This window comes from Lithobates pipiens, unplaced genomic scaffold (assembly GCF_037356315.1).
Source record: "Lithobates pipiens isolate NorthernLeopardFrog02 unplaced genomic scaffold, aLitPip1_a1.2 Scaffold_19, whole genome shotgun sequence".
Taxonomy (NCBI): Eukaryota; Metazoa; Chordata; class Amphibia; order Anura; family Ranidae; genus Lithobates; species Lithobates pipiens.
In genome coordinates, this window is record NW_027507764.1 from 255735931 (window position 1) to 255754111 (window position 18181).

Below are 18181 nucleotides of genomic sequence, written 5' to 3' on the forward strand. Positions count from 1 at the left end.
GTAGAGCTACCAGACAACTTCTATTCACCAATTTCATTGTATATATGGATTATTCCTTATAACAGGAACTTTGGGGCCTGAGCCTGAGACCGGGCACGCATTACCGTGCAATAGTTGTTTATCCACTTGGATATTGGTTGTCCCTTGGTTTTATCCAGCAATGTTGTTTGCACCAGTATTACCCATTTTACCCCGCCTTGCCCTTTGATACTAGCAATGTGTATGTTGATCACTGTTTATCAGTGCCATTACTCATTCTAGAAATCTTTCCAAGTGTTAATAGGACATTGATACCATTGTTTGTATGTGAATCAATAAACAGCTTATTTACCCATAATTTTTGTTTTGTTTTGCAAACCATTGGCTTCATATAAAGTCTCAACCCTTTCCTCCACTTGCTAGCGATTTGCCTGCGTGTTTTTAAAATTCAGTTGTAACATGACAAAATGTGGACAATTTCAAGGGGTATGAATACTTTTTCAAGGCACTGTATATGTGTATGGTAGTGTGTGTGTGTATGTCTGTACATTATTTTGAATCCTGACCCCTAATTCTGCAGCTCATAACTGCTTTTCTAAGCTACCTGGGTTGCTTTTTTTTAGTGGCAAAAACTGCTGCTCCTCTGAAAAGCATCCCATGCTCAGACTGCTTTTTAGAGGCATTTGACAAGCAATGAGGAGATATGTCTCCTGCTCACCATGTTGGTGACCGGCAAATATGACGCGGTATAGTTTCTGCCATGACCACAATGTATGTATGGCCCCGGCTGCTGCCTCTGTAGCTAAAGAGGGAGTAGTTGGGGGGAGGAGGAATTTGTGAGTCACGAATTTAAACTGTGTTACCTAGAGACTGAAAATTATTTTAAAGGGCTCCTTGACTAAAAAAAACAAACGTTGAAAAATGATGTAATAAACTGTTGAGGATTTATTTTATTTTATTTTTTGCCTCCTGTTTGCCAAAGATGTTGCCCTTACAAAGTTATAGCCTCTCTGTTATTTACAGGATATTTTAGCTGTGAAGTATTTAATCCTCAAATCTCCTACTAAGAAAGGTATTTAGAATAGAATTATCTGCTTTCCAAAAGAGAAACAATTGGGGACGTAACCATCCATCCCTCCCCCCCCCCCCCCCCCCCCCCTAGTTTTAATGAGGCTGGGATTGTTTGCTTCAACCAGTTAAAGCACAATATTCTCAGTGGTCTTTTAGCAGGCTTGAATAAGGTAGGTAAGTTCTCTGAAGGTTTATGTGGCAGAACATTTTAAAGTTTCAGTTTTTGGTTTGCAGCTTTTGGAAAGAAGTTGATTCTTGATCTTTAGACCAGCGTTTTCTATGAGGGACCTAAACCTATATAGGGACCTATATAATATAAAACCGTGATGGTTTTCCGTTATGTTTAGATTTATGGGCTTTTAAACTGATGTAATAAAGGAGGGCTATGCCCCCCACCCAGATGTCCAAATTAAACTTCTGCTCCTTTAGTGATGTGCTTTGAGTATTCTTACCCCAAGTGTATGTATATATAGATCTCTATATATTTATATAGAGATATATATGTATTTGTAGATATTACATACAGTTAAGTCCATATATATTTAGACACAGGCACAATTTTCTTTCAGGTATTTACCAAAACCTATTTAAGCTATAGTTATATAATGGATATGGACTAAAAATGCGCACACTCAGGTTTAATTTGAGTTTATGTACATCCAAATTGGAGGAAGGGTTTAGGAATTACAGCTCTTAATAGCAGTGATCATTTATCAAGCTTATTTCCCTCTTGGGTTTAGGACATAAAAAGGTTTATCTGGAGATATCGGTACATTTCTGAATTGGGGAGCCTGGGGCTTTTGCATAAGTTGGGGAATGCTTTGAATGAAGTAGAGAATGTTAGATCATATAATCGAGTCAAATTTAGCAGAGGTCCATGCTCTAAAGGAATTAGGAGAAGTCCAAGCAGGATAAAAAAAGAGGATTTTTAAGAAATGATAGAAGTGGGATATGCAGAGGTTGCGAACTGTTTACCAATTTAAACCTGCCCCAGATGGCAAGAGAATGTTTAGTAACTGGATTATTGAGTTTTTCACGGTCAGAGGAATGCAACCATAGCAGATTAGCTATGGAAAATGGGTCACAATGTATGGATTCCAGTGCTACCCAAAGTGGGATTTCGTGAGTTGCATGATATCTGTGCCAAATGTGCTGCATGGTAGTAGGTGGAAAAAAACGAGGAAATCCGAGGCCACCTTTGGACTTAAGAGAAGGTAAAGGGTATGTTTAGGTAGATGGGTCTTAAGGAGCCCCAAACAAAAGCTGATGCTTTACAAAATTCTCAAAAAGTATGCTGGGACAGAGATGGGGAGGACCTGGAAAAGGTAGAGAATTTTAGGTCATATAGACATTTTGATTACATCAATTTTACCAATACATGATCGTGCAAGTGAGGACCATTGTGTTGGTTATTTGACATTTATATTGGAGGGAAATTTGCAGTGAAAATCTGTGAGTAAGGGAGAGATGCTTGTGGTAGTTGTACAATGGAGGGGGTATATATATATATATATATATATATATATATATATATATATATATATATATATATATATATATATATATATATATATATATATATATATATATATATATATATATATAAATTTATTTATTTCTTTCTATGGATTATTGAGGCTTAACGGATAGACCAGAGATGTAGGCAAAGCGATCAAGTTTACTAATAAGGTCATCAGCAGAGAGACATAGTTTATGATGATGGCCAGCTAATTCAAGACCTTTTAATGGAGGGGGGGACAGAGTGAATCGACTGGGCAAGGGGTTCCATGGGTAGGGCAAATAACATTGGGGAAAGTGGGCTAGCCCGGTGAGTACCTCTACAAATATTAAATTAGCTTGATTTTATATCCTGCATATTTTACATGATTTATATCCTGCATATTTTAAATAAGCTTTAGGCTTATATAGTGAGGAAATCCAACTAAGAAAATGAGGGCCAAATCCCCAGCGTTGTAGGACATAATGTAGGTAGGGCCATGAAACCGTATCATAAGCTTTCTTGATATACAGAGATAGGAGACAGGAATTTGTCATGATTTAGTGGCATGAATCTATAGGGCAGCCCTATGTATATTATCTCCCGCTTGGTGCAAGGGGATGAAACCAACTTAGTCTCTATTTATTAATAATTTCGCTAAGAGTTTAATGGCAACGTTGAGTAATGAGAGAGGCTTATACCTGGAGCGCAAGATGTATCATCTGAGTGGGGTTTGTGAATCATTGAGACAATAGCTGTTAAAGTTTCTGGTCGAAAGGAATGCCTGTTAAGGAGGGAGTAAAGAGCGTTGGTTAATAGTGGAGCAAGAATATGAGCACATTTCTTATAATACAGGGTTGAAAAGCCATCTGGGTCTCGATGTTTGTTCAATTTAAGGGAGTTAATAGCTATAATAATTTAATTAGTGGTAATAGGAATTCTCTTTCGTTCATTGATGGACACAGGACCTTAATCTTGACCTTTAGGGTTATATCGCCACCTTTAGGAGAGGACGAGGCAGAACACACAAAAAACAGCACGGTACTGGGCAGTCCTACTGGCTATAACTGATCACTCTGCTCCCAGCAGCTCAGTTTTTTTTTTCTGCCTAGTCTAGAAGGACCTGGATCCCTGTTGGGACCAATGGTCCTTGGAATTTTTTTATTTTTTGCCGTTTTTGAGTCCTGTGATCTACAATCAATAGCCGGGCTGGGTGACAGGCTGGATAATATAGATCCTGGTAGTCCCCCCATCCTGGCCATCAAGCGCTTGCAGACCGTAGCTGGGTCGCCGTGACAGGCCCCGTTCTGGTCCAGGGGCGGCCGGTGACATATGACTGGGCTACTGCTGTCCGAGTTAGTGTGCCATGGCCGACAGCCACACCATACTGCACAAGTGACAGGGCTGTCTGCGGAGTGTGTCCAGTAGTCCCTACAGGAGGGGTAAGTATGGTTCCACCTGTTTAGGCAGAATGGAGCAGCTGGGCATTCCCTGGGAGGTCAACTAGGGGGTGTCTTTCTCCCTCTAGGTGGTCTCTGGGTCCAGGCAGGGGGCTTTGCTGGGTGGTTGTGTTCCGCTCATTTTTTCCCTTCGTTTGGTGCTGCTTTTGGTGTCTGCCATGTGGGGGCAATTGGCGCAGCGGGAACCGTGGCCATTTTCCTGGAGTCCGTGGCCTTTTTCCCAGCATTTTCGGATGGTTTTGCCTGAGGTGGCCGGCGGCCATTTTCTGGTAGGCACAGGTCTGTTATACCCTAGCCCTGGACAGCTGGTTAAGCCTGGAATAGCGCGAAAACGGACACCTTGTGGAAAGCTGGGAGAGCGGACGGCCCCAGCACAGCACCTGGGTCAGGGTGGGGGCCCCTCAGTCTGTGGCAGCTAGGAGGATGGGCATTTTTTGTTGCTTGCTTTAGGTCCCTAAGGGTGACAGGCGAGAGGGTCATCATGGTGTCAGAGGCTTGCGCTTCTTCTCCAGACACCCCTGTTATAGCAACCGGTTCCCGGTGCCTATGAACGCTCTGTCAGCGGTCCTGGAATCATTTGTTGCCGGGGTAGAAGCAGAATGCGGGCCCAAGGGGGGTAAAAAACGCGACTGGTCCCGCTGTGGCAGGGGGCACCTGTTCTGACGCTTCAGAAGATGCCTACCAGGACCATTCGGACAGTGAGGAGAAAGACTGCGTCCATTTCAGCGCAGGAAAAAGCACTAGTAGGAGCACTTATAACAGCAGTGCGGGATGCCTTAAAGATAGAGGATACAGCGGGGGCATCTGCAGAAGTGTCGGTCCCTTTTGGATCCTACAAGCCAGTCTACACTGCTAAGGTGTTTCCTTATTTAACTTATTTTGATAAGTTTATTTACAAGGAGTGGGAAAGGCTGCAGTGGGTCTTTTCAGTCCCGAGACGAATGGTGGTGCATTACCCCTTTGAGGAAAGTTTCCTGAAAAAATGGATATCTCCAGTTGTTGACCCCCCGGTATCCAGGTTAAAGTGACCACGATTCCGGTGGAAGGTCCCCCTCTTTCAAGGACCCTGCCGACAGAAGGGGCGAGGCGGTTGCCCGGTCCATGTTTACGGTGGTGGGGTCAGCATGAGACCGGTGTTGGCCACGGTTCTGGTGTCACAGACGCTTACTGAATGGGCTAAGTTGTTGCACTGTGAGTTGGGGAAGGAGCAGGTTTCCCCAGTCTGCGTGGAACTGGCAGACCAGTTGGTGCACGGCCTTAAGTATGTCTGTGATGCGGCCCTGAATACAGCCCCTTTGCTTTCTAGAGACTCAGTGTCCGCAGCGGTGTTGCGTTGCTTGATTTGGCTTAAATGCTGGTCTGTATATACTAGGGACAATTTTGAACAGAAGCCAATTAACCTACCTGCATGTCTTTGGAGTGTGGGAGGAAACCGGAGTACCCGGAGGAAACCCACGCAGGCACAGGGAGAACCTGCAAACTCCAGGCAGGTAGTGTCGTGGTTGGGATTTGAACCAACGACCCTTTTTACTGCTAGGCGAGAGTGCTAACCACTACACCACTGTGCCGCCCTAAACTGAGTACTTTGTTCCCACAGTCCAGAAAGGGTAAGGAGCCACGCCTTAGGCAGGGGCCTTTTTTTTCCCGATCAGAATCGGTTTTGTCTGCCCGGATTGGCAGGTAAGCGTTCCCAGTCCGACAAGGTGCCCACTGAGGTACAAAAGCGTCCCTGGTTTCGCAAGTCGAACAAACCTGTGAGCAAATCGGCTGCCACATGAAGGTTCACTCCCGCCCAACTCTCGGTGGGGGGTTACCTTCGGGAGTTTGCAGTCCGGCGGACCTCTCTCCTTTCCGATCAGGGGGTCTGTGAACTGGTTGTCAGGCTACAAGATGGAGTTTCTTTCTTGTCCGCCAGACAGATTTTTTCCCTCCAACCTTCATCTCCTTCTGGGAGGCCCTGTTTGGGGCAGTAAAGGACTTACTACTGCGTGGGGTGATATTGCCTGTACCGACATGGGAAAGGTTTCAGGGAATCTACTCCAATATGTTTGTAGTCCCGAAAAAGGAAGGGGTCCATCCAGTCTTGGATCTCAAGGCCCGCAATTGCTTTGTGAAAGTGCAGAGGATCGGGATGGAATCTGTTCATCCCGTGGTCGACCCACTTCATCAAGGGAATTTCTTGGCAGCTTTGGACATCAAGAATGCATATTTGCATGTCCCCTTTTGCGCCAGACACCAGAGGTTTCTGCAATTTGTGGTCCGGGACAAGTGCTACCAATTTTGTAGCTCTTCCCTTTGGCCTAGCGACGGCGCCAAGGGTCTTCACCAAGGTGCTGGCCCCAATTCTGGCGTTGCTGAGACAACGAGGGATCGTGATCGTGGGTTACCTGGACGACCTCCTCCGGAGAGCAGCTTCTGCCTCAGAATTAAGAGAGGATGTGGCGATCACCACACAGACTCTGGGAGTTTGGGTGTTGAATCTCCAGAAGTCGGTGTTGTTGCCGACTCAGCGTCTGGCGTACGTGGGGTTGATTCGGGACTCCTCAGAGGCGATAGTCTTTCTCTCTTCGAACAAGCTGCAGACTCTTCAATCTGCGGTGTGGTTATTAATGTCCCACATGTGGTAGTCACTGCATTTTTTGCATGCAAGTTCTGGGCCTCATGGTAGCCACTTTCGAGGCGGTACCGTATGCTCAATTCCACACTCGAGTCTTGCAAAAAGAGATCCTGTCCAAATGGGACAAATCTCCGCCATCCCTGGATTGTCAAATTCAGGTGAGCCCAGCTAGTCAGGGCTTCGCTTCTCTGGTGGCTAAGGTCTCCGGCTGTTCGGTCCGTGAAATCGTTCCTTCCTCTTCATTGGATGGTGATCACGACGGATGCTAGCCTGACCGGCTGGGGGGGGGGGGAGTTTGGGGCATCCAGTCGGCCCAGGGTCGCTGGACGCAGGAATAATCCCACCTGCTGATTAATGTGCTAGAGCTTCGGGCGATCAGACAGTGCCTCCCCACATGGTCACAGAGGCTACAAGGGCGTCCGGTCAGGATCCAGTCGGACAACGCCACGGCGGTGGCGTATGTCAGACAAGGAGTCCAGTTGCATCGTTGGAGGTCTCTCACATCCTACAGTGGGCAGAGTGGCGCGTGCCGGCTCTGTCAGCTGTATACATTCTGGGCGCAGAAAACTGGCGGACTGACTACCTCAGTCAGTTACTGGACCAGGGGGAATAGTCACTGCATCCTGAAGTTTTTTTGGCTCATTTGCCTAAGGTGGGGCATGCCGGATGTGGATCTAGCTTCTCTGTTCAATCGGAAGGTGTAGAGGTTTGTGGCCAGGTCAAAAGATCCCTGGGCGGACACGTCCGACACGTTATCGGCTGATTTATGTCTTTCCCCCGCTCAGACTCCTTCCTCGTCTGCTATGCAGAGTGGAGGCCGAGGGGATTCCAGACATAGAATGGTGGTGGATGTTCCTTGGCGGCTGCCGATGTGGGAGGACCTGCTGTCGTAAGGTCAAATACTTCACCCTGTTTTACCATCGCTGGTTTTAACGGCATGTCTATCGAAAGCCAGGTGCAGGGCGCGGAAGTCTTCTTCCCAGAAGATTTATCAATCACACGTGGAAGGCCTATATCTACATGTGTGAGGAGGTGGGATGGCATCCACATACTTATTCAGTTTCCAGGATCCTGCTGTTTTTCCAGCGAGGAGTGGATTGGAAACTTGCATTAAGCACCATTAAGGGGCAGATATCAGCTTTGGCTGTCTTTTTTTTTTTTTCAGCGACCTTTGGCGACTCGCTCATTGGGGAGTACGTTTGTTCAGGGGGTTCAGTGTTTCAGCCTTTCATCTAAATGAGAACATTGCGCTTCCGTCCTTATGTCCTCAGCCGTCGCATCCCAAGGAGGTCGCTTTACATTCTTTGGATGTGGTCCAGGCTCTATGAATGTATCTGTCTGCTACAGCTCCTTTCCGGATGTCACTCTCTGTATCGGTGGCTGGTTTGAAGAAGGGCCTGGTGGTGTCGTTGGCATTTTATTTGTAGATTCTGATAAAAAAAAAAAAAGTCAAGGTCAAGACATGCTTTATCAAGCTGAAAGTTAGTTTTGGGGGTAGGATTAGATAGAATTGCATTCCTCTCACAGGCTTTTTCAATTTCTAACTTTTGTTTTTCTTTTTTTAAGATAGGAGGCTTGTTTGATACATACACCTTGGAGTACAGGTTTATATGCCTCCCAGGGGGTCAATGGGGAAATATAAGGAGATACATGGTTGGCCAAATCTTTTAAAGCTGCTTCTAGATCTGAAGAATGGGATGGGTGAAAACACTCATTGAAATGCCATGTGGGGGTCATGCATTTTAGGAAATTAAAGAGGTAAAACTAGTTAGTACATCACAATGGTCAGTCCATGTAAAAGGAATTCTAGATGAGGAAAGGAGCTCAAGAGTCATACCTATTGTGATCAGAAAATTATCTATTCAGGAGAATGATTTATGCGGATGAGACTAAAAAGTGAATTTGCATTTTCAGAGGGTTCATTTCACGCCAAGAATCTAACAAGGAGTATCGCTGAAGTATCTGTTGGAATGTCTGGTTTCAAGTACTAGAAGCAGTGGGAAATTGGGGATTTGCCCAAAAAAGGGTAAAGGACTTGATTTGAATCTCCACAAATTAAAAGGGTGCCCAGTTTCGACCACCTGTAGTAAGTGGCCAAGTAAAGCTGTCAAATTTAGTTGAAAGCCATTGTTGAAAGAAAGCCATAAGTCTTGTTTATGAGGAGCCATGTGGGGGACACAGCGATCATATGGAAGCAGATGCTCTGGTCAAATGAGCCCAAAATTTAACTTTTTGGCATGTGTGGGGGGAAAACTAACACTGCACATCACCCTGAACACACCATCCCCACCCTGAAACATGGTGTGGTGGCAGCATCGTGTTGTGGGGATACTTTTCTTCAGCAGGGACAGGGAAGCTGGTCAGAGTTGATGGGAAGATGGATGGAGCCAAATAAAGGACAATCTTAGAAGAAAACCCCTGTTGGAGTCTGCAAAAGACTTCAGACTGAAGCGGAAGTTCACCTTCCAGCAGGGCAACCACCCTAAACATGCAGCCAGCACTACAATGGAATGGTTTAGATAAAAGCATATTCATGTGTTAGTATGGCCCAATCAAAGTCCAGACCTAAATCCAATTGAGACAAGACTTGAAAATTGCTGTTGAGACTCTCTCCATCCAATCTGACAGCGCTTGAGCTATTTTGCAAAGAAGAATGGGCAAAAAATTCTCGCTAGATGTGTAAGGCTGATAGAGACCCAAAAAGATTGTAGGTGTAATTGGCAAAAAGGTGGGTCTACAAAGTATTGACTGAATACAAATGCACGCCACACTTTTCACATATTTATTTGTAAAAAAAAATAGAAAATCATTTATCATTTATCATTCCACTTCATAAGTATGTGCCACTTTGTTGGTCTATCACATAAAATAAATTTAAGTTTTTGGCTGTAACATGACTAAATGTGGAAAATTTCAAGCGGTCTAAAGTTTTCAAGGCAATTTATGAGTGTGTGTGTGTATATATGTGTAATATATATATTTATAATCCGTTGAAAATGAAAATGCATACTAAAGACCCCCAAATGAGAATCCTTATGTGATCATTCAGGAAGGTAGAATTTTTCTTTCGGTCAGGTTTTCCACAGTGGCCTCAAATTTTGATGAGGATCATGAAATTCTGTTGTCTTTATGTAGTATTTGTTCTAATGGTACTAAGAACATGGGATGGTAAGGGTATTTTTATTTTCTTCCAGTCGCTGTCAGGTAAGAAGAGCAATATCTATTGCGGTCATGGGGAAGTCCTAGTAAGCATTTTATGAGTAGGAGCGATCCTGTATCTCTGGACTAGGCTGCGACCAGTGTAAAATGGAAGGGTAGGGTGCACTTCTATCATTTTTCTTCCGGGTTACATCCCTCTTTCTTCACTGTACTGATAATATTTAAATATTAACATTTCCTCACTAATCACAGGAAAGTGCAAGCAAAGTAAATCCGCAAATTAACTAAACAAAAAAGTGTGATGTGAAGATGCATAAAAAAATAGAAAGAAAAACTACGATACAAGTTAATATGGCTAACACAAGTATCAGGAAAAGCATTAAGCTCTTATCCATTTTTTTTACCTACATTTCAATAGATTGAAAAGCAAGATGAAATGAATAGGACCCAATAGCCATTAACATTTTTCATGCAACCTCTTGCACCACAGCCTTTATATTCATTTGTATAAAAATCTGCATTTTTGGCTGAAAACACTCAAAACATTATGTATTTTCTGAAAGCAGAAACCCCCGTAGAGTATTAGTTGCAGTTTTTTTTTTTTTTTTTGCATAGTATTTGTACAACTGTTTATCAAATCTATATTTTTGGTAATAAAATAAAATGGATTTTAGTGAACACATACACACTAACTATAATTTATTGTACAAAATGAAAGATGAGGTTGTGTGGAGTAAATACCAAATATGTCATGCTTCAAAACTGTGTGCAAATAGATTAATTTCTCTAAACTCTGGCAACTCTACCTAGTATGTGTGCTTTTGTTTGTATGCATGTCTGTGCATGGGTCAGTGGAGATACTTTTATTTTTTTTAACACTTATTTTACTTTATTGCTAATGCAAGGGGCAAACAATGTGATGGCACTGGGCAGTTTACAGGTACTCTTGTTGGTGACATCTGGATCTGTTAGTCCTGGATTTATCTCCTGCCCTTTGCTCTATCCAACTGAGCACAGGCTGGGTTGTTTCTGGGTTCACATTCTGCCCATTAGCCTCTGCCCCTCAATGTCCTCCCACTGGTCTAAAAGTTTTCTTTTAGTTTTTAAATGGTCTTCACCTGGGGTTGTGTTTTTGATTTTTCCAATGGGGTACTAAAGAACACAAGCCTGCTGCACAAAATAGGAACAAGCTACTGCTGAACCAGTGATCTTGGTTTTTTTTTTCCCCCCCTCTAAGGGTCTTGAGTATTTTTTTGTTTTTGTTTTACAGATTGAAGAATGCATTTCTTTGACTTTAGTTAACTTTAACTGTGATCAGAGCCTGATAGGTTGTTGTTTTTTTTTAATATAATATCTGCATATGATCAATTAAATAGATATCCTCAAAGCCCTTCTGTATAGAGTTCAGGATTGTATTTTGTTTAAAAAATCTCTCTAAAGTATTGTTTGCTCTTGGTATACTGCCTTCTTATTTGGTTGTATTGATAAGACATGGTTTATTATGCACATCATCTTATCTGAATTATAATAATCATCAGTGAGAGCCTAACCTTAGTATTGCATTTGTTAGAAAAAAAAAAGTAAATAACTTTTGTGCTTAACCGCTTCATCCTCGTAAGATTTTTACCCCCTTCCTGACCAGAGCGCTTTTTGCGATTCGCCACTACTTCGCTCTGACAATTGCACGGACGTGCGACGTTAAACACCCAAACAAAATTGACATCCTTTTTTCCCCACATATTGAGCTTTGTTTTAGTCGTATTTGATTGCCTCTGAGGTTTTTATTTTTTGCGCTATAAACAAAAAGTGACAATTTATAAAAAAAAAAACAATATTTGTTTTTTACCTTTTGCTAAAAAAAACTATATATTTTTGGTAAAAAAAATCGCAATAAGCGTATGTTTGGTTTGCGCAAAAGTTTTATAGCATCTACAAAATAGGGGATCGTTTTATGGCTTTTTTTTATTAGTAATGGCGGCGATCTGTGATTATCTTGACAGCATCTGGACACATCGGACACTTTTGACGCTATTTTGGGACCATTTGTCATTCAGAGATCAGTGCTATAAAAATGCACTGATTACTGTGTAAATGACACTGGCAGGGAAGGGGTTAAACACTAGGGGGCGCACAAGGGGTTAAGTGTATCCTAGGAAGTGATTCTAACTGTGGGGGGGGTGGGCTACCACTGACTTGACAGAGATCACTGCTCCCGATGATAACGAAGGTATCCATCCCATCCACTACAGGTGGCGTGCGTTCCACACACTCGCTGTTAGCCAGAACGACCGGATGTCCTACGTGACCTTGCACTGCCTCTTGACATCTTTTTACACTTATTTGAATTTTGTATCTAAGACTTTTGGTGCTGGCAGCTTTTTATTTACTTGATTCATTTATATTTTCTCATATTCATCTCTAGCGCAGCGTTAACCTTTAGGGTGTTTTTTTTTTTTTTTTTTTTTTTTTTACTAATTTACAGAACATGCCCACAACTTTGAAGATTTTTTTTTAATCTATTGTGGACAATGGACAATATATAAACAGGACAAAGTTACAGAAAAAGTAAATGTGTATAAATGTTCAAACCCCCCACAATACTTTGTAGAGCCACCTTTTGTGGCTATCACAGCTCCAAGTCGCTTTGGGATAAGTCTCTATGAGCTTACCACTGGGATGTTTGCCCATTCCTCCTTGAAAAACTGCTCCAGCTCCTTCAAGTTGGATGCTTGTTAACAGCAATCTTGAAGACTAACCACAGATTTTCTATTGGAATATGAGGTCTAGGCTTTGACTAGGCCATTCCAACACATATACATGTTTCCCCTTAAACTACACGGCTTATTGTCGTCCTATGTACAGATACTCCAGTCTCTGCTGTGGAACTCTGCAGCACCTCCAGGGTTACCGTAGGTCTCTGTGCTGCCTCTCTGATTAATGCCCTCTTTGCCCGGTCCGTGAGTTTTGGTGTGCGGCCATCTCTTGGCAGGTTTGCTTTTGTGCCATGTTTCCATTTGGTTAAGATGGATTTGATGGTGCTCCTAGGGATCATCAAAGATTTGGATATTTTTGTTTTATAACCTAACCCTGAGTTGTACTTCTCAACATCGTTGTCCCTTACTTGTTTGGAGAGTTTCTTGGTCTTCATGGCAGTGTTTGGTTAGTGGTGGCTCTTGCTTAGGTGTTGCAACCTCTAGGACCTTTCACAAAAGTGTGTATATGTAATGACAGATTATTTGACACTTAGGTGGACTTCATTTCACTAATTATGTGACTTCTGAAGGTAATTGGTTGCACAGGAGCTTTTAATGGGCTTCATAACAAAAGGGGTGAATACATACGCACATGCCAATTATCAGTTTTTTATTTCTGAAAAATAGTTTTATGTATATATCTAATTTTACTTCACCAGCTTAGACTATTGTGTTCTGATCTATCACATATAATTCAGATAAAAAATAAATAAAACCTTAAACTAAAGGCTGTAATGTAACAAAATAGGTAAAAAGCCAAGGGGGTGAATACTTTTGCAAGGCACTGTAACAGGAAATTACCAGGTCCATGCTTTACTGTAGGACTGGTGTTATTTGGATGGTGAGCTGTATTTGTTTGACTGAAATCTAAAAATTGGTCTGGGTAGGAAGGGGTGAATGTGTCTGGTATTGAGGCTCTAATCTACTCTCATCCCCCAGCACTATTTCACACCCAGTTTAAACTTTTCTTACAAGTCGCAACAGCTGCAGACCAGTCCGTGGTGAAAGCTTGGAAGACTCCCCCTCTCGACTCTTTAGAGAATAGAATACCCAAGCTAAGATTCACGCTAAAATAGAAGCGATCCTACTAGACAGAGTAGTGTAGTTAGTGTGACAAACATGGGTGATCCACTTCTTCCCATTACTTTTTGGTCCTTCCCCAACAGCACTACTCCTGATATTTCCCCAACTCTTTCTATTATCTGAAATTGTAGATTTGTCATCGCTTGTTGTTACCTCATGGCCATGGGGGTCTACTTTTTGGACTGGCTTGTCCCCTTTGTTGGTTTTCTGGAATCTTACAGTTTGAGATTTTGTTACATGCCCTTGTAAATGGCAAATAACAGATTTGACAAGAAAGGGGAAAAAAAAAAATAGGACTTTAATATCCCTAGGAGTCTTGTGTGTATTTAGATCCCTGAACACCTTTAAAGTGGTTGGTTGTAAACCCTTACAAACCACTTTGACCTTCAGGTAAGCCTAGATTAAGGCTTACCTGTAGGTCCAAGAAATATCTCCCAAACCTATACGGTTTAGGAGATATTTGCCCGAAGATGGGCACCGCTATCTACGGCGCATGCGCCGCAGACAGCGGCGCGCAGGCGCACTGAGCGGGGCATCGTCGATGACGAAAATGCCGCGCGCCTAGGCTCCTGTGCGCATGCGCTGGAGTGAGGTCATCGCCGGAGCAGCGAGACCCACGGAGACCCACCAAGTAGATGGATGCTCGGAACTACAGGTGACATCGGTGACTTCGCTGGCTCCTGCGTCAGGTAAGTGACACATAATGGACTACTATGCCATGCATAGTAGTCCATTATGCTTTGCCTTTGCAGGGAATGAAAGAGGAAGTAAACCCATCAGGGTTTACTTCCTCTTTAAGTGTAAATAAGGATTACAGATGAGTTTCCATCTATATTGTCACTAGCTAGTATTCATCATCGCTGCCACACCAGTCATATAACAACGCTGTGCTGCGGTGACAGTATGTAAAGGAAAAAAATGTAAAATTGTGAGAAAATAATTTGATAAATTTTTTTCATTTTCCCATAAAATTACTAAAAACTTACCATGCCTCTTAAATACCTTGGACAAAAAGGATTATTTGAAAGTGTAATGTTCTTTTTGAACGGAAAAGGCTTTATTTTATCATTCATTGCTGGACACAGGGATATATCAAATCATAAGAGTTGGTTACATGCAGTTACATTCAGAATATAGTACTGGCAAACCTAACCCCCACCCCCCAAATTCCCAGCTTTATTGGTCATGTCTTATTTTATTGTGTACTGGAGGGTTTTTCCTTAGCTCTCCTGAAGAAATGTTTGTTTTTACTATTTTATTACTCTTAACATTCTCTGTGATTTGTGAATATTTCTTCTCTTTAAGCTAGTTGAGCTTTTCTCTATTAAGCGCTTATCCTAATCAGTCAATTCAAGACACTGCCTCGGCCTACCTAGACTTTGCTGGAAAGAAGATTGTGGGGCTTGCCTGTATTATTCTATTTGGGCACTGGGCTCTGCTTGCGGAATTCCTCAGATACCTAGTGTACTGGTTTGTTAGCCGTAGAGTTTTTTACAGGTCCAAAGCAATGTCGCAGCCTCTGGTGTGAACCAGTCTCTGAAAACTCAGTGTGAGAGAGCCCATCGTCAGCACAAAGATATACATGAATGTGATTTTCGGGCCCTGGGCTCTTTATTAAAGTGCTTCCCGGACTGTGGGTAGTGTGTTGGTCACATAACACACTCCAGTTTTAGAGCAGTAGGACAACCTCTGGCAGTGGTGGCCCTCAACATCAGCAAAGGGCTGCACATACAATTCAGTACATATTTATTGGCGGAGACAACAGATTTGTAACAGAATATAGTCCATGACTGTGGACAGGATACAAAAGATGGTCAAAGACTTGGCATTCCTTTAAAACATGGCAGATTAGTGGAAAGGCGCAGATGCAGGAGTAATTCAGGTTTTCTGAAAATAATACAAATATAATGTGTAAACAATGTAAATCTGCTGGAATACAGTTGCTACGGCAGCGTGGGAGACTAAGGGATCTCATCAGTTACTTTTTGCTGACCCCTTACACTTGCTTTTTCTTTGCATTTCAGAATAATGATACAATATATCAGGAGCATTTTGTCATTTTAAGGCAAATTGTTTTAGTGCTTGGTCACCCTAGCGCAGTTTTTCCAAAATTTTATAGCAGTGCACTGGCTTGTACTGGATGTCACTGCACAGCAGCCCAACACACCATGCATGAATTGTCACTTTGTGCACTTCTCCAAATAAAGTTCAGGAAAAACTATTCACCTGAGCCCTGTAATTCCCATGACGGAAACACGCTCTTCCTTTCTGCCTGGGGTTCTCGGCTCTTGAGTGGATAGATTGATTGCAGCACAGCTATTGGCTTCTGCTGTTGTCAATCAAATCCAGTAACGCGGGGGGTGGAGCTCAGTCCGGTATTCTGTGGCTATGGGCGCAAATGCTGGACTCAGGAGCGCGCCTGGAAGGTAACCCCCAACCCCCAGGAAGAGCGCTTCTCCTAGGGGGTTAATCGATGCAAAGAGGAGCCGCCAGGGACCCCAGAAGAGGAGGATCGGGCCACACTGTGCAAAACAAACTGCACAGTGGAGGTAAGTATGATTTATTTGTTATTGAAAAAAATAAACCCGAAGGTTTACAATCACTTTAATATTATTATTTTTTTTTTTTCAGGAGGACAGTAGTATGCCCCATTATTGATGTAATTAGCGATGATACTTTTGAATATATGGCAGGCTCTGATATGACTTATGGAGGGTTCAACTGGAAACTAAATTTTAGGTGGTACCCTGTTCCTCAACGTGAAATGGATCGTAGACGAGGTGACAGAACTCTTCCTGTGAGGTGAGGAGACTCATTTGACATTTACATTTTTCCCCATTCTGTTATTCTGTTATTTATTAGACTATGCCATTGAATATATTGATGATCTGTCAGACTGACCATTTAGGATCTATGTGCAGTAGAGTTGTTACATAGTATGTGAGGTTGCCGCTCTTACAGTAGATAATCCTCTATGGAGTTTAACGTTAAACCTCTTTTCTTCTAACTTTAATGAGTGGCCACGAGTCTTGTTAAACTCCCTTCTGTGAAAAAAGTTTTTTATCCCTATTTGGGGTCACCAGTATGGTATTTGTAAATTGAAATCATATCCCCTCTCAAGCGTCTCTTCTCCAGAGAGAATAAGTTCAGTGCTCGCAACCTTTCCTCATAACCTTTTATTTTGTTTTGTTATTTTGTTAAGGACCCTTTATCAACACAGCCTTTAACCACTTTAAAGCGGAGGTCCACCCTAAAGTGGACCTTCCGCTCATCGGAACCCTCCCCCCCTCCGGTGCCACAATCGGCACCTTTCGGGGGGGAGGGGGGTGCAGTTACCTGGATAATCCAGGTAACTGCACCCACTTCCGGGATAGCTCTCTGCGGAAAGGGGCGTAACTTACGCCCCTTTCCGCAAGTGCCCGCCCCTTCCCGCAAGTGCCCCGCTGCCTGCTGGGAAACACACAGATCCCAGAGGCAGCGGGGAGCGTCCTTATTGCGCAGCGCGATTCGCGCATGCGCAGTAGGGAACCGGGAAATTAAGCCGAAAGGCTCCATTTCCTGATTCCCATACCCAAGATGGCGGCGGCAGGACCCGACAGGCGACCTAGAGATCGGCTTCGGGTGCCGACATCGCAGGCGCGCTGGACAGGTAAGTGTCACTATTTTAAAAGTCAGCAGCTGCAGTATTTGTAGCTGCTGGCTTTTAAAAAAAAAAAAAAAAACGCGGAGTCCCGGTGGACTCCCGCTTTAAGACCGGGCCCCTTTCTTAAATGTGGTGTTTACAAAACACCACATCTAAACAGTTTTGTTTGCTAGAAAATTACTTGGAACCCCCAAACATTGTACATTTTTTTTCTAACATCCTAGAGAATAAAATGACACTCGTTGTAATACTTTCGGTCTTACAGGCGCATTTTTTTTTTTTTTTAAATAAACTTTTTTGTATTAAAAAATAAGAACAGTAACGTTAGCCCATTTTTGTTATATTGTGAAAGATTATGTTACACCGAGTAAATTGATACCCAACATGTCACACTTCAAAATTGCGCCTGCTCGTGGAATGGCGACAAACTTTTACCCTTAAAAATCTCCATAGGTGACATTTAAAAAATTCTACCGCTTGCATGTTTTGCGATACAGAGGAGGCAATACCTCACATGTGTGGTTTGAACACCGTTTTCATATGCGGGCACTACTCACCTATGCACGCAAGCTCGGCAGGACGGGGCTCGTTTAAACATTTTTTTTCTTTTATTTATTTTACCTTTTATTTTTTATTTTACACTGTTTTAAAAAAAAAAAGTCACTTTTATTCCTATTACAATGAACATCCCTTGTAATAGAAAACAAGCATGGCAGGACCTCTTAAATATGAGATCTGGGGTCAAAAAGACCTCAGATCTCATATTTGGACTTAAATGCAAAAAAAAAAAAAAAAAAATTTTGAAATAATTACAACAATTTTTTTTTGGCCTTTTTAAGAGGTATGGGCGGAAGTGACGTGTTTTTGTTGCTTCCGCCCTGCTATGGTATGAAGACAGATGGGGGCCATCTTCCCCTC

The 18181-nt window shown here is 42.8% G+C and overlaps 1 protein-coding gene across 1 annotated transcript in view; it reads left to right on the forward strand.

The window, feature by feature from the left end:
• GALNT1 (polypeptide N-acetylgalactosaminyltransferase 1) overlaps nt 1-18181 on the forward strand; it is a 264230-nt gene that overhangs the window by 168265 nt on the left and 77784 nt on the right. Inside the window, exon 6 of the mRNA XM_077491924.1 lies at nt 16252-16422. Within this exon, the coding sequence (XP_077348050.1) occupies nt 16252-16422 (171 nt within the window). The remainder of the gene's footprint in view (nt 1-16251; nt 16423-18181) is intronic.